The sequence below is a fragment of the Fringilla coelebs genome, assembly GCF_963513975.1.
Source record: "Fringilla coelebs genome assembly, chromosome: 5".
NCBI classification, from domain to species: Eukaryota; Metazoa; Chordata; class Aves; order Passeriformes; family Fringillidae; genus Fringilla; species Fringilla coelebs.
The window spans coordinates 14,151,683-14,168,650 of record NC_140033.1 but is presented as its reverse complement, the minus strand read 5'-3'; the positions used below and the strand labels follow the sequence as shown (position 1 = coordinate 14,168,650).

The 16,968-nt window shown below is 43.4% G+C and overlaps 1 protein-coding gene across 1 annotated transcript in view; it reads left to right on the top strand.

Moving 5' to 3' along the window:
- Positions 1–16,880, top strand: part of COG5 (component of oligomeric golgi complex 5) — a 173,782-nt gene extending 156,902 nt beyond the window's left edge. Inside the window, exons 19-22 of the mRNA XM_084206189.1 lie at positions 5,801–5,877; positions 6,363–6,489; positions 7,047–7,126; positions 16,172–16,880. Of these exons, the coding sequence (XP_084062315.1) occupies positions 5,801–5,877; positions 6,363–6,489; positions 7,047–7,126; positions 16,172–16,286 (399 nt within the window). The 3' untranslated portion in view covers positions 16,287–16,880. The remainder of the gene's footprint in view (positions 1–5,800; positions 5,878–6,362; positions 6,490–7,046; positions 7,127–16,171) is intronic.
- Positions 16,881–16,968: the final 88 nt, after the last annotated feature.

Genomic DNA, 16,968 nt, shown 5'->3' with positions numbered 1-16,968 from the left:
GCTGAGGTGCATAACAGCCAATTTCTGGAGTGAGCCTCAGCTCCTCATACATTAGGTATTACTGCTGTAGCTCTGTTGAATTCTCTGTCTTGCCCTGTTTGCAGTGTCAGTAGGGCATTTGGCTGCCCTGTGCATTGCAGATTTCTCAGCAGTGAGACAAGGTGTGTGCTACTGGGGCAGCTGTAAACAGAGCTATGATAGGCTTGAAATATGCCTGAATATCATTAATGTGATTGCATGTAAATCAGTGCTTACAGGAACATTGCAAGCCCTAGGAAATGTGCACTGCAAGGTTGTTATCAGTGCCACAGTTCCTTGGGAGCCTCATTTGAAACATTCCAGGCTGAGTTCAGCTCTTTTCATGCTCTCAGTTTTTATGCAAGAAATTGCACAAGATTACTTTTCAGCTCGCTGCTGTATACACTCTAATCAGCTTGTTTTATTTGGTTTTGTATTTTCAAGGTGCCCATAATTCAATATTCACATATTTAATACCACATTTCACTTTTTAATTCAGTACTTGTCAGACTGAAAAAAAAATGTTCTCCTGGAGGCAAGCAAGCCAGCAAGCCCTGATGGTTTTCAACACTTCTGTTTCTGGGGAGTGCAAGTTCTTCTCCAGAGGACCTTTTAACTTGCTTGGTGTTCAGAGTTGTTACAGCACTTAGGCACACTTTGGGATTATGGCCTTGTAGTTCAGGCCTTCCTAAAACCTGATGGAAGTGCTGGAAAATGCAGCAAAGAATGAACTATTTTTACTGGTCCTGTTGATACTATTCTCTATATGCTTTTCTGTATTTCTTATCTAGGCATGATTTATGGTTGGGATTTTTGGCATTGTTCAGTACTATGGTCAGACCATTTTGATAGGATACTGTTAATGCTGCCACTAATTCTTCAAGTCTTTCTGAAAATATTACTGCAGAATATTTGGGTTTTATTGAATTTTCCTAGAAAAATGTTTTTATGGTAGAAGTTTACAATGCTAAATTCTAGTGTAGAAGAGCTGTTCCTACCTGCTGGCTAGACTAGGGTCAGCATCTGGTTTTCTGATTCAATATGTGACATTAAAAAAAAGCAAGAATATTAGGCATTTGGATTTTTTAAAATGTAGACAGATTTGCTCATTTGATCAAACATGATGATACACGTGTAAAAGTGCTTTTTAGAATTTTTCCTAAAAAATTTGCTTTCTAGTTTCTTACAGAGAAATGAGAACAGCAGGATGCTGTAATCACAGTTGTAGTCATAAAGACAGAAACTACTAAAGCTAAAATACATTTAATGTTTAGTGCTAATTATCTTCCTGGAAAGAGGGAATTATTTGCTGATGTGTGTTATTTTAGAGGTGTTCCAGCTGAAGGATTTACTTAAACATCAACCGTTTTGGAATTGCTGCACTGGGGAGAAATCAAATTGCACATCCCTTCAAGGCCAGCTTCTTTCATATAATAGTTCAGCTCTTCTGCTCCCTTGCTTGTTAAAGCATTCTGTCCTGGTGAATGGCTAGAAAAAAACATTTTGAGGTAACATTTAAAAACTTGGAATTCATCTTGGCCAGGAGGAAATGTAATTGCTAAAAATTTAATGTTAAGATTTTCCAGCTGAAAAAACAGCTGTTTAAGTAATGAGAGATCTTGAAAATACCACAATAGGCACTAAAAAATAACTGCACTATGGGTTTTTTTAAAGCACTCTTCAATATATATGCATTATCTGTATCTAGACTACGTATTAACTTCACCCTTGGGTTGCTGAACATAATCCAATTAGAGAAGCCAGGCATGTGATGTATTTTTTTCAATATGGCCAGCCAGTGAATAGTTCAACAGATAATTGACCACCTAGCCATGGGCTATGGCAGAGTCATATGAGAAGAAAAGATAATATTGCCTTTTTGGGCTTAGATAGCATTACCCATTGAAAAGAAGCATATGTTGGGCAGGCGCCTGCCACTGTGTCCTGCAAAGCATAGCAAACTGGCAGGAATAAATCATGGAAAAGCAATGGGTTTTGAACAAAGCTAAAAGGAACAAGTCATTAGGCCTTCTTCTGTTCTATCTGCTGCTTGCTTTTTGGCAAGCACATTCATCTCCTAATGCTTCCCTTGGATTCTGTGCTAATGACAATATCACATCAAGCCTCTGTGGTTGCAAATTACTGCTTGAACACCTGATTTATCACTGAATTTAACCTGGATGTCTGAATTTTCAAATTCGCTGTTTGGAAGGGAAATTTGGAAAAGAAGCAGGAAATACTACTTACCCTTTTATATGTAAAGTCCACAGGACATGGCTGAGTGAAAGGCCTAACACACATAATACAAACACCGGCTGCCAACAGCCAAAAGCATCCCCTGATGTAGGAGCTCCGTGGCAGGCTTTGAAACGATAGCTGTGTGTCACAGCAGAGGCTGCTGCAGCAGAACTGGCTGTGTGAATCAACAGTTGATGCTGTTTCAGGTGATGACAGGTAACACAAGCAGAAGTGATGCACGCTCAGTTCTCTGCCCAATTCCAGCACCTTGAAAACAGCAGCTGTTCCAGCTGAGTGCTTCCTCCCCAGCACTTGCTCCTGGGCTGGCACAATGCTCAGCAGAGACACTAAACCCCTCAAGGTGGCCTCAGAAATGATTGTGACAGCAGAAGGGTGCCACTGGGTTCAGATAAACACCTAAAATTCAAGGAAAGAAAACAGTCTTAGTGTTATTATGTGAATTTTATTGTTTATTGAGAGAGATTGGGTTATAACACAAAGACTAGTATTGTAAAGTTTAAAAAAAAAGAGTTTCTGTGGTTTATGTACATTTTTACCACATTAGTTTTCGCTCATTCCCACTCTTCATGAGTCAATGTGAGATAGTATAGTATGCTGCAAAGCTTAAAAACAATATTTTTCTTTGGCAGCTATTACTTCACGAATCCACCATCTGCTGCCATTAAATCTATCTAGTTCTAGCAATACTAATAATTTCCTACAGCGAATAAAGGTTGAAGATGAAGTAATAGAATTTTCCAAAGTAATTTTTCTTCTTTAGTACTTAAGACCAAAAATTTTAATTTATAGAAACTACAAAGTATATTCAAGAGAATTCATTTAAATTTGTTTTAATAAGGAATTGGTTAAGCTGTAGAAAGTTTCACTTAATGTCTCATTACTTCATATTATGTTCCAGGAGCGAAACAATCTTTTAAAACTTATTAAGCAAAATTATATTTTGCTATGCCGTTATTTCTTCCCCCCCCTTGAGTACCGTTTGATCTACGCATCTCTGTTTCCACAAGTCAGACTGGCAGTTTGTTGCCCGTTATCAAAGTCTCTAAAGAACCTAAAGGAATTATCTCCTCCCTGGTCCCTCACAGCTACCAGCCCACAGCTCCCACCAGAGCTGGGACACCAGCTCCTGCAGGATATCAGTTCCTTCCAGCTGCCCCCAGCCAATACTGATGCCTGAAACGAAGCTCTGGAGAAATCAGAGTCTGGCTCCCATTTGTTTTTCAGGATCTGTGGGGTTCTTGTATCATGATGCAGCAAGGCATACTTGGTTAGCTCCTAAGTTTGGCTGCTTGCTCCTGATCCTGTGTGGCACAGCAGCCTCTTGGCTCCCACCTGTGCTCCTGGGGCACCTGGGGGAACAACGTGCTGAACTTGCTGTAAGCTGCATTGCAGCTTGGGGTTGGAGCCCCTCCCTGCAGCAGTTCCTGCAGAGCCTGCCTTCCCTGGGAGCATGCCCTCACTCCCTTGTGCCAGCAGATCCAGCACAGCAGCTGGTGGCCCCTGAGCCACAGGGACACTCACCTCCCACCTGCCTCCAGGAGAGGTGACCGCATCCTCAGGGTGTAGAGAGGGGCCATCTCATAGCCTAAAGATCTGGGGACAAAAAGGGCAGCAGGCGAGAGGAAGCCAGGCTGTTACTCAGGTCTGGAGCCTTATTTCCTTATTTCCTTACATCCTGGATTTTTTATTCACTTTCTTCTCCTTTCTGTCTCCATAAAATGCAGATTTCAAGTGGCCTGGAAGTGCCTGATGTAGGCAGGTACCCAGAGGTCCCTGGGCTCAGGCAGTGGCTGTGCGCTGCCCATGGGACAGCTCTGTGGGGCATTCCCCATTGCTTTCCAGAGCTACCCACCTCTCCTGGTCTGCAGGGGAAGCCAAGATGCTTGGGTTGGATGCTGTGGCTTTCCCAGCTTTGCCTGAGTGTCATGGAGGGGGTTACTCCTACCAACGTGGTCCACCTGACCTAATTTAGGTGTCCACCTTGGGGAAAAGTGCATCACCCCCCCAAGAGGGGCTGTTTCTTGCCACTGCCTTTGAAGAGAACCTGTAGATGTTGAGAAGCAGGGGAGATGACTCCTGTCCTGACAACTGCTTTTAAAGAGGGATGCCTGAAGTATACAGCCTTGATTTACATTATTCAGTTTAAGTTCTCCTGGGTTTAGATAAACTATGGCATCACAGTTCACTGCACCCTGTTCCTTGTTGATGCTGGAACCCCAGCATGGTTATGTGCTCTTGGTGAAGCTGGTGGCCCAGCAGCCACCTCTGTCTGAGGGAATGCTGCTGCTGCTGCTGCTGGAAAGAATAATAAATTAAAGACTTCACTGTAAATAGTGTCATATCACAAACACTTTGAAACTCGTTCAGCAATACTGCTTACAAGGGAAACTCATTGTATGGTGGTTTTGATTCTTATTTTGATCCTTATTATGATACTTATTTTAGCTGTCATCCTTTGAAACTTAGTTTAATTGTGCTTTATATGTAAATCAAAGTCTGAATAGTCTTTCAAGTTGGGGATTTTAAAAAACAGAGAATAAAGCTTGATCCCCTATTTGGCTGACACTTCAGGAATGCAAAAAATAAAGACTTCATCCATGTCTGTGTAAAATTACCTGCGGGGTTTTTAAAGTGGTGGTGTTTGTGTTGGTGTGCACATTATCTGAAATTTTGCTGTGTAATGTTCATTTTCAGTCTGGGATCTAGAAGGGAAACAGTTCTTTCTCACTTCTGTGTCCTCACCGTTAAGGAAGAGCCTGTGACAGAATTTAGATGTAAAAACCCAAGTGGAGCCTGGCTCTTCTTCAAGAAAGCTGAACTCCCATGCTTCAACAAATGAAAGTGTTTTAAACTTGTTTGTTTTTAAAGATGGCTGCTCTAACTCAGAAACCCAACAGTATGAAAATAAGTATGAAAATAATGGCCTTACTCTTTAAGCATGATTCCATATGACCCTTTGGCAATAGATCACAGCTGCCTTCTATCTAATCTGTATAGGTTTTGTGCCCCAAATATTTGGGGCCCACTGTTCAAGAAAGAATCATTTTAACCTTGTCCTTCACCAAAAGAAAGGGTACCCAGCTGAAATGTGCCTGCAGTTTTACTGCTTTAGCAGTGGTTTGTGGAGACCTGCCTAGATTTGCTTTCTTCCCAGGCTGCGGTCAGATTTTTGGGGTGTTGACACAAGTGCTTCGTTAGGAAACTCATCACCAACAAAATTAACCTGCTGCAAGAAACAAAGCTTTAGTCTCAGGAAGCTCACGAGGCCCTTCTGTTGTTATGCACAGACTGTCTCTGTCATTTGTCACGAAGTGCTTACTGTGCTGCCAAGAACAAGGCAGAAGTCTTGGCTTGGGCAACATAGTATGAAAGGAAAGGCAGCTTCTTGTCTTGATTCAGCCACCAGATAGAAGTCACTGACTTAGTCTGTAAGTTTGGATTATTGCTTAAGGACAGGCTACTTTGATGCCAGGTGTTATGTTTTGGGAGAATCCAATTCAAATGGAGCTGTTTGCTTTTGCAGATGGAGTTAGCAGTAGCCCCGCTGTGTCGGCGAGTCTCTGACTTGGGAAAGTCCTACAGACAGCTGAGGTCGTTCAGGTGAGGTGCAGTCACAGCATGATTAAACTGTATTCCAAAACTGATTTATTACCTCCTGTTAGTTCTGATTGAACTGAGAGCTTTTTTGGCAACACCCACCTGCAAATTAGAAATAGATTAAAGTTCTTTTAAATTTTATGCAGAGTATAACTATGATTTAACAATCTTTGTCATGCAAATGTTGGCCAAATTGTACTTTTTTGTATTGCTTTCAGTACATCTTCTGTATGACAGTGAATTCTATAGTTACCTTAAATGTTTTCACTGAAATACAAAATTTACGGTCCTGAGTTGTTTAATTACAATAGGCAACTGCTCTAAATTTTTGCAAACTGGACCTGTGTTGGAAACCCAAGATGCAGAGTAGGGGCAAAAAACTCGATAGTTCTATCCTAACACAATATTGCCACCACATAGAGGCACTTTTCTAATGCATAAGATAAGCTTTTTCTTCATTTAATGAGTGTATTGTTACATTTTTCCAGACCACTGCTGTTCCAGACCAGCGAGCATATTGCCAGTAGCCCAGCTCTGGGAGAGGTTATTCCATTCAGCATTATTCTTCAGTTCTTATTTACAAGAGCACCACCAGAGCTAAAATCACCCTTCCAGGTAATAAGATTAACCTGTCTTTTATTTTCAGATGTCCTAAGGTACAACATACATTGTTGTTTGCCCTAGCTGTTTTAGTTAAAAATTACTCAAATGCATACCTTACATAATTTTTGGCTTTGTTTTTATTGTGGCAAAGGCATTATAATAATTGGTTTACTAATTTGATTGATTGATTGATTAATAGTAGGGATACAATAACCTGATATTAAATAGACTCTCAATTCTTTATTATTCTGTCAGCTCATAGTAGAAGTTGCAGGCCTTTCCCAAGGCTGCAAATTGCCTGGATCCTTCTCTTGTAAGATGCAGGAAATCTAGATAAAAACCCTTCCAGAAATAGGCTAACAGCTGATGTAGGAGATCACCTCTGAGCTCCCAAATAACCTACTGGGCTATTCCTGTTCATTGTCTTTGATTTCTTAATTCATTCTGCATCACTGCAGTATTGAGAGCCTCGTGTTGCCTTCATTTATGTCATCTATGGTTCTGAAATTGGTGTGTCTGTTTCCTTTTTTGCATTTTGTGTAAATGGTGTTTGTGTTTCTCTGCACCAGAGGGCTGAGTGGTCCATTGCCCGCTACTCCCAGTGGCTCGATGATCATCCATCTGAGAAAGACAGGCTCGCTCTCATACGGTAAAAGTCGTGCTTCTTTCTCCTCTACATTTATGATAATGGAGCAGTAACTTATCTGCACACCAGGACTCTTGAAAAGTAAAAAAAAATGTGCCTCAGGGGATGTATCACAAATACCATTACCTTCTCTCCACTCATGGGATGAGTTGCAAAGTGGCAGAAATACAAACTGAGCTCTCCCCTCCACTGCCCTGTACTCAAACTCTCCAGTGCCTTTGGAAGGAGCACATAATCCTCTTGTAAAGGAAGTAAACCATGCACAATGATGGCTTAAATTAATAATGAGTTTTTGCAAAACTGCCCCTCTCTCCTAACTGCTGGAACGTCAAGACTGCAGCTGTCCTGTCATCTGTATCAGGAACGAGAAGCTCTAAAAGCTTAACCAGTATAAATGTAGGTAGAAATCTAAAACTGGAAGACCCTTGTTACACACCTGGAATGTTACTCTTCAGGAAATCAGCCCATCATCTTTAGAAAGTAATAATTACATCCAGTTTTTAAAATCTTGCTAGGGTAGATGACTTCATAGCTAAATATTATTTTGCATCTTAAGACGTTAGAAAAAGTTATGAAGAGTCTTGTTTTTCAAATCAAGCATCGTTTTAAAGTATGTTAGAGAGAGCAGATTTGTATGAACATGACAAAACCAACCTGGGGATCCTCAGGATTCAAGACTCTGATGATCATTTTGCTCCTAAAGCTCTAAACTTTCCAGCCATCTTCTCAGTGACCTTGGTGTCTGTCCCCCACAGCAGTGACCTGGGACACACGTGGCTGCACCAGGCTCCATCTGGCCTTGGAGCCAGCTCTGTCCTTGAACTACCATGCATGGATGTTGCCGGCTTTTGCTGGAGTGATAAAAGCTGACTTTTACATTCCAGCCAACAGTGATTGTGCCTCAGAAATTCAACTGGTTTCTGTCCACACTTCTAAAGCAGCCAAGAGGAGTCTGCTATAAATATTTACACTTCCTGAAGCTCATAGCACCGCACAGTCCCATGTAGTGATCAGGCCAGTTAAGGAAATACTAGTTGATCACCAGTAGATATTATTAGGATTTATTTCTGAAATATTAAAATACAAGCTGTGTCTCTTCATATGTGTATTTTTTGGAAATTATACTTGTGGTAAGTCTCGTTTGTCTACAACTTTTTGAATCTCAAGCCATGAGACTGAATTACAGGGACATAGGTGATAGGTGTATATGCAATCAGCTATGAATATTTTGATTGTAATTTCTGTCCTGATAGTACTAGCAACTGGCAGTGTTGAATCTCAGATATAGTAGGGAAAGCAGGGAATGCAATCATTTGAGAACTGGTGGGATTTTTTCACTTCAGTTTGTTTTCCCAAGTTTGAAAATGCCATCCTTAAACTACAACACATTTTTGTCTTTGTCTGCAATTAAATTTCATCCAGACTGATTCAGTTAATGGGCGTGCTGGTGGTCATGTTCAGACACTGATAAATTGTTCTAACCATGGAGGCATTAAGGAACAAACCTTGGGATGAGGCTTTTAGGCTGAGACAGTGTCATTCATTAGACCAAGTAGAGAAGCTGGAATACTTAAGTTTTCCTTTCAATCCTTTCATTGACTCCTTTATTCATTTTTCATGGCTGGTTATCCATATGTAAGGCAGGCAAGCAGACATCAGTCACTGGTATGACCAATGAATCACTCATATTTCCTCTAATACTCTATTGGAAGATTTCTGAGCCAGCTCTTTGTGTGTCTCATGTGAACCCAAGTTGAGCTGCAGGCCTCTTGCTCTTCTATCAGTCACCCTCTCCAGGCTTTTTCTGCCTGTAGTTGTTCAGCTGTGCGAGTTGAACTTTGGATGTTTGGAGCCCTCAGATCCCTGCACTGGCTTACATCAAGATATTATCTTTTTGTTTGCTGCAGCCTTGCAAATGGCAATTTTGTGCAACTTCCCTTTGTAACAACTGTGCAATTACTCTGGGGACCTGCTGCCTAGATATTAATTTCCTTGTGTTACCAGGATCCTTCCAGCCTCATATTAAAGCTAATTGGAGTGCTGCTTCCGCTCTGTAGGTCTTAAATGCTTTGCTTGCAACGTGGTGTGAATGGTATGAGTTAGTCCCATTCTGAGCATTTCTGTGCATTTCCTTCTGCTTGTATTCAGCATGGGGGTGGTATTTACCTGGCCAGAGGTATATTTGCCAGACTCCCTTTACAGACAACAGAGAGAAACAGGCGCTGCTGGGGCTGATTCATCTCATCCTGAAGCAGGTACCTAAAATAGGTCAGCTGCATTGTGTCCTGAAAGCTCCCATTTTCTCTGTTCAGTGAATGGAGTGTGGGCTGGGACACAGGAGCTCTCCCAGGCAGCCAGCTGCCCTGCAGACATTTAAAGTTAGGTGAGATGACCCTGCTGCAGGTGTCCTTCCTGAGCAGGGATTGTGTTGAAAGGAGCACGTCTTTAAGTGGCCGGGGCAATTTTTTTTCTTTCTTTTTAAATTAAGCTTGAAAACTCAGCTTTTCTTCCATAAAAGAAGCCCTATTAGACATGACAGGATTTGAGCCAGCCTGAAGGACAATTCATCCATTCAAGGGCCAAATTCTTACCTTTACCATTAGTCTGTGTGTAAAATCCCCTTATTCAAGCTCACCCTGGCTGAAGCAGAGTTGAAAGCCAGGCTCAGTGAAGGGTTCATTTCCATAAGGAGCTGCTGTCCTGTGCGGGGCAGTTGCTCTGCCCACTCACCTGCCCGGGGCAGGGACAAATGGCAGCTCGGGGAGCACCGTGAGAGCCCCGTCTGTGCTGGGCTCAGCCTGGCTGGGCAGAGCCGTGCTGGGCTCAGCCTGGCTGGGCAGAGCCGTGCTGGGCTCAGCCTGGCTGGGCAGAGCCGGCAGCTCTGTGTGCTGGGCTCAGCCCAGCTGGGCAGATCCGTGCTGGGCTCGGCCTGGCTGGGCAGATCCGTGCTGGGCTCGGCCTGGCCGGGCAGAGCCGTGCTGGGCTCAGCCTGGCTGGGCAGAGCCGGCAGCTCTGTGTGCTGGGCTCGGCCTGGCTGGGCAGAGCCGGCAGCCCTGCCGGGGCGGGCTGGCTGAGCGCTGCTCCTGCTCGGGAGCGGAGCGCAGCCCGAGGCGCTGCGGCACCGCCGGCCGTTCATCCGCCCCGAGGGGGCTCGGCTGACAGCGCACGGCCCCTTTGGTCTCTTCGTTCTGCGGGCTGCAATAACCGGAGGTGTCTCCTGCTCCTCTCTTGTCCTACAGGTGATGCTGCTGCAGGTTCTACTGTTCGGTTTTACAGTAATTTTTATAGCACTGGATTAAATAGATCTGGTGTCACACAGGTGTGCTCTTACGCAGATTTTGCATTTTGTGCCTTGCCCCAAAGTTTGCAGTGCAAACAGACTTTTACTAAAATACTAAAGAAAAGTCTGGCCCCATCGTCCTCCAGCTGCCCTGCTGATTGATCAGGACAGCAGTGCACAGGGTGCAGTCCCAGTACTGAGCCGAAGGATGATCCCTGCCTCTTCGGAAGCTCACCGTGTAAATCTGACTCCATTTGACCGAAGGCAGAGCCCAGGAGGGTAGCACCAGGATTCACAATTCCATATAAGATTAATTAATTAGAGTCATTGTAAGGGATCCACATTAAGATCCCTTAAGAGCCACAACCCAAATCATACTTCTTTTTTTTTTCCCTTTTAACTCTAGATAAAAATCTTCATGGGTTCGAATAACGTTTTAAAGAAGAACTATCAGGGTCTTATATAATCAGCTTGTCCTGATTTCCAAGAAAGCTCATGGTTTTGCTCATGCAAGTGAAGTAATTTAATAAGTGCTTTAAAATCCTTTTCCTTATGTGGGAGGGCATCTTAAACTTAGGGCTTTTTTTTTTCCTTACTTCTTATGGCATTTTTAATGAAGCATTAATATATGCAGAACATCCCACCAACCCTCCTTCCATAGCTCTCTTTTACAAACAATATTTGTAATGTATACCATAGCTTGTCTTTTAAAATAGAAACAGATTGCTGAACAGGTTTTATGTCCTTTATTAGACTAGAAGATGCTGAATTTAGGGCATTATTTAGTCTAATCCCTTCAAGAGTATGTTTTGTTTATTACATAAACAGGTTTTCTTCCATCTTAAAACAAATAATACAACTATATATTACATCTTTTTGTATGACAACAGCTGTGATCTCCTCTGTGCTGGAGACTTCATGATACTGCTTTCACCCATAGTGCTCTTTATTTTTCCACAACTACTTTGGCACCGGTGTTTTGACAGTGTCCTCAACAGGAGTGAGCTGCCTTTCTAAAGACAAGATTTAAACTGGTGCATCTGAATTGAGTCCTGTACTGCAAGCATAGTTAACAAAAGCTCATTTGAGCTAGGACTGCTAAAGTTTACCAAAATGCCATGGAAAATTCTGCATTTCAAGTGTTAACAAAGCCCCTGAATTCATTTATCTCCCCAGATTAGAGTCAGGTAGGCTTCCCAGCAGCTCCTGTGATGTTCCAAGTTGCCCAGCTCAGGCAGCTGAAGTCTGGCTGCATGCAGCAGCAATCATCTTGCTTGGCCACAAGCAACTTCCTGCACTGTCCATATTCTGCATGCTGCAGTCCCCTGAAGACTTCTTGACTGTCTTCAGCAAAACAAAATTCCCATCCCAAATGAACTTCTGGAACCATGTCTACTCTATGACCATTGGTGCTTTTAGTTACTTCTTCCAGCCCATTCTTCCCTCTCACTCTGGAGGAACCTCACCATTACTCTCTGGACTCCAAACAACCTTCCTCCCTGGATTCATGATTTGTGCCATTTTGCTACCGGGACCTTTTCTTACCAGGCATGGACAGACTTCCTGGCGTGTCTCCGTGGTGTCATTCCCACAGGCAGCAATGCAAAGGAGTTTTCTGAGCTTGACCATGATTCCCTTGTCAGCTGGTCAGGTGTGGAGCCCCAGGTGACTGTGGCTGCCTCTTTGCTACCAGCCTTTAGCAGCTGCAGCAGCTTTTCATCCTCCCCTTGGCTGCTTTCCTACACCTGCCTGTGTGGGCTCCCAGCCTTCCCTCGGTGCGCACAGGGAGCAGGGAGTTCTCCAGGACACTTTGCTTTACCTGTTCTTTTATTGTTTCAGGTGAAACAGTGAAATTATGAATTATGAATGGCTTTTTTAAAAAACCATTCGGCTTCAGAGTGTTTAAATACTTCTATTGGAGATGCAGGTGTGGGACACAGGAAAATAGTGAGTGCAGTTGGAGTATTCAGAAAGCTTTTGTTTTCATTGTTTAGTGTAAAGCTGCAAAAGGTCTCTTCTAGAAAAATGCCTGAGAATTCATCTTAGAGTATTGACATTACTGATTGTCTTTGGAGTGGATAGGAATTGTGATGCTCTTCAGGTTGCTTATATTTGTGAAGTTTGACTCCATCTCTTTGAAACAATGCAAGCAAAGCCGCAGTAAAAGAGCAAGTGCAGCAGAAGGGACCTGCAAAATTCCTTTTAGCTGCCTCTGGAGTTGGTTTTGTGAGTTAAATCGGATTCTTTTGGGGCAGGAGAGAAGGAAAAAAGATAAAAGCTGTTAGAAGGTGTGACAGTGGGACTGTAATACTGCAGTATGGCACTTAGCATAACCTAAATCTCATTCCATCTTGTTTGATCTGATGGGAGTAACAGTCTGGCAAAGGATTATCAAGGGCTCACACTGAGTGGTTTTGGGTGCTGCTTTTAAGGTAAAGCTTCTCCCTTTCATCTATCTGGTTATCTCTGTAATCTTTTTCAAGGGCTTTTTCAAAGCAAGGAGATAAATCAGTTAAGGGATAGCAGTGTTACCATCTGGATAATGATGCCAACCCACAACTTCACCAAGAGGTGTTAGAGCTTCCTAAGTTAAGCAGATCAATATGTTTTTTTTTCTATTTTCAGCTTGTGATGACTTCAGAAAACTATTTGGGCCGACAACAAACTTTGAGGAGTGTATAGGATGGAAAAGACAGGGATACTGCTGAGTGGAAGGGGAGAGATTTATCAAAATAAATGACAGTTACAGTAAGAAAACTCACAGGAGTTTCTCAACTGACTTTTTAATACAAGGGACAATTCTTTGTAGCAGCTAACCAACATCTAACATGTCTAACAATTACTGCTGACCAGAGCACTTGAGTGCTGACCTGAGTGGAAATGTGAGACATTTCTGACTCTCCTGAAGCATCTCCACTCATCAGGATGGCATCCTTGATGGCATCCTTGACCCTTCCCTGCCTGCCCCTCTCATCTGCTGCTCAGTCTGCTCATCACATGTGGGCCCCTCATTGCTACAAGAGGCCAGTTTATCTAAAAGCACAATTTCCTGCTGTCCCATTCCCCCAGTTTTTCTCCCTAAATCTTGGGATTTAAAATAAAGCTGTGGATGTACCTAATCTCTCTGCAGTTCATGATGCTGATGGCCTTTGCTGGGAATGAAGTGAGCTGCACCCAGAGCACTTTGAGGCTGCAGCAAGCAGTGTTTTCATTGCCTTTTCCCCTGTAGACCCTGTGCTACTCCCCAGGGACCATTTGGAAGGAGCAGGCTGAAGGTTTTCAGGGAGCTGACCAGGTGTAAAATGTCAGGTTTACTTTAGCTGGATAAAATAAATATTCTTTCCCTGTCTTTCTGCCTGTAAGAGATTGCTTCTCTGTTGTGGTTTGTTGCTGTGCAAAAAATTCAAAGTGATTCCTTACAGTGTATTTGTACCTGGTGTGGACCCCTCAGCAGTAACTCACAAGGAAGTTGTTATCAAAATTTGAGAGCTCTCAAGTGCACCATGGCCACCATGAGGAACTCTGTGCTCAGTAACTTTATTTTTCTGAAGCATCTCAACTCTCCAGTCATTCAGTCCATCCTTCTTTTGTCTCTCCCCAGACAACGTGTCCTGGGCTTCAGCAAAGAGGGACTGTAAGTCTGGGTGCTGCACAGGGACATGGGGAGCTGTGGTGGGAATCCCCTCGTGCTGTGCTGTTCCATTCCCGCCCTGTGCTCAGAGGTGAAGCTGCCTCGGGTTCTTTGGTTGCACAGTTGCAGGCTTCACTCTCTCCCTGTCAGTCTCATGGAGTCCCTGTCAGTCTCAGGGACTGCAGATGGGGTCAGCCAGCCCCTCCTGGGGCTCCCTGCCAGCGAGGCTGACGGATCAGCACCAGCAGGAGCGGGAGCAGCCCAGGACCAGCTCATGGGGCCATGGCTGTCATTGGCTTCCAGGAACCCAAAGCTGAGACTCCTCTCTCCAGAGAACTGAGCACAGGCTCTTGGCCTCAGGAGCATCTTCCATTTGCTGATAAATGAACTTTGCTGGAAGTTCCCAGCCACGCTCTGACACAAGTTATTGAGGAAGGGCCAAGCCCTTGTTGATGTAGCAGTAGCTTTACTCACAGGCACCCAAGTGTACTGTGACCCTGCATCTTCCTACCATCTCCTCTGGTTTGTCAGGTTTGGTGGGCTCATCTGAGGCTTCCCAGAGCTGCAACATCACACAGGGATCTTGGCTGCTCCTATCTTACCATCTTATGCCAGGAGAAGCCTCTGTGTTTGAAACATGGGCTGAATATCACTCTTCAGTACTTTTGCTTTCCTTAAGCCTTGCCTGATTCACTGCCTACTGCTGCCAGCTGCCAGCAGGCACGTACCAGGGAGCAGTGCTGCCTTCAAATCCGTGAACTCTTTGTGCAGGAACGCAGGGTTCTGCCAAAGGCTTGTTTGTTGGAAGCAGCAGCAAACATAAATACAGCTCTGCCTCCCCAGCCCAGCATCCTACAGCAGTGGGTGTGTATTTACAGGCACAGCTTTGCGGTTGCTCTGTGTTACCGTCTCCCTTGACCCCTGTGCCCCCCCACCCCTTCACCTGATGTGCACAACAACCATCTGCCTTCTCCCAGTGGGACTGGGACTGTTCCTGCCATGTAACTAACAGCCAGTGGGCTCCCTCGCTGGCAGAGCAGCTGTGCTGGTGCATCCTGCACTCCCAGAAAGGAAGGCATGAGACAGAACCCAGACCCACTCCCTGCTCAGTGACCCCGCTGCCCCGGGGGCTGGTGCCTGCGCCGTGCTGGAAGCGCTGTGGTGACAGTCTGTGTTGGAAAAGGAACAGCCACATACCAGGAGCTCTATTAGTCTCCACTTGAAATGGGGTCTGTTGTTTGTGCATTTTCTTAATGTCACAGTTTTGCTGTAAATAGCACAAGTATAAGCGAATTTTAGAAGGAAACTCCAAGATGATCGTATCAGTTACATGAAGAAATAGAAGCAGAAAAGGAGAAGAAAATTATATTCAAAGCTATATTTAAGTGTGGCAGTGCTAGCTTGGCCTACTTAATGAATTAGTAAGTTGGAATCTCAACAGATGAGCACTTACAGTGTTTGTGTTATAAATATGCTGTCACTCAACAATACTGTGTACTAGAATGTTGGCTGAAAGGTGACCCTGTGTTGTAAAGCATCACCACAGTTGCCCCTTTTAGCTTTGCAATGTTTATTTGTGAAGTTCACACATGATGACTCCATGTGTGACATCCTGTGACAATGTGTACGAGAGCCAGGCCGTGCCTTGCCAAAGCCCTCTCTGGAGTTAGTGCAGCGTTTCCCGAGGACCAAGATGGGAGTTCCAAAGGCTGTGCCAGGAATCACCTCAGGGCACGGTGGGTGTTCACCAGTGCCCCACCTTTCATGCTGAAGTTGCACTCTCAGCGTCTGCAGCAGCTGGAGATTATTCTCTCCTTTTCTAAAGGTTACCAGTGCAGCACTGAGCCCGAGTCTGTGCGTCAGAGCTGTCATTTCAAGCCATCTGCAACATGCTGCTGCTTATTTAAATGTTAACTTGTTTGCTCCTCAAACATGCAAGAAAGGAGATGAAGATCCTGGAACAATTATACAGAGCTTTGCAAGGCCTTCCTTGTTCACTTCCTTCCTTAGACAAGTAGGACCATCTGAGGAAAATTTTGCAGGAGGGAAGAAGGCAATTAATTTCTGTTGCAGATCCTGAATATACAGTACTTAATTGCTTTAGCTACTTTACTTTTTTTTTTTTTTTTTTTTTTAGTGGTGCACTGGAAGCTTATGTTCAATCAGTGAGAACAAGAGAGGGAAAGGAGTTTGCACCAGTCTATCCCATAATGGTTGAGCTGCTGCAGAAAGCCATGTCAACCCTTCAGTGAACACACCTGGACAATGCTCTCAGACCCGGGAATGGATGGTAACACAGCTGGGGGCTTTGGTGCCACATAGGTACTCACTGTTCATGTAAATTATCCCCAAGTACATCAGCTTTACCATGAAACATTTACCTACTTCATGTCTGAAACTTCTGTCTTCTTGCTTTATGTTCACATTACAGGAACTTACTTATACAGAAATATTATAAGTAAATTGTACAATTTTATGTGCTGTAAGTCTACATCTAATTGAAACATTCTTAAGCATTCCTTTTGAATTTAGAAAAGTATAAAATTAGAACTCAAATATTACAGTGTAATTGCTGAATATCTCAAATAAGGAAGCAGCTCTTTTCCTACAAGTAGAGTTTTAAACAGTTGAATACATTTTAGCTGCATTCAGAAAATTGTACTTTTGAAACATTTGAATCATCAGTTTCCATCTAAAAATCACTAATTTTAACACAAGGAAAAATATTTATAACTAACCTAAATGCTTCTCTATTGCGCTGCTATTTGCTTAGAAATAATTTATATTGATTTCAACTCTTCTTGCTTAAACTGTAATAAAGAACATTAACTATCCAATCCTGAAAACAGTATTTGAATTTCTTCACTAGCTTCCTAATGGCAAAGCATTAAAATATACTTTGGATGGGTTCATGTAAAGACTTCATGCAGAATG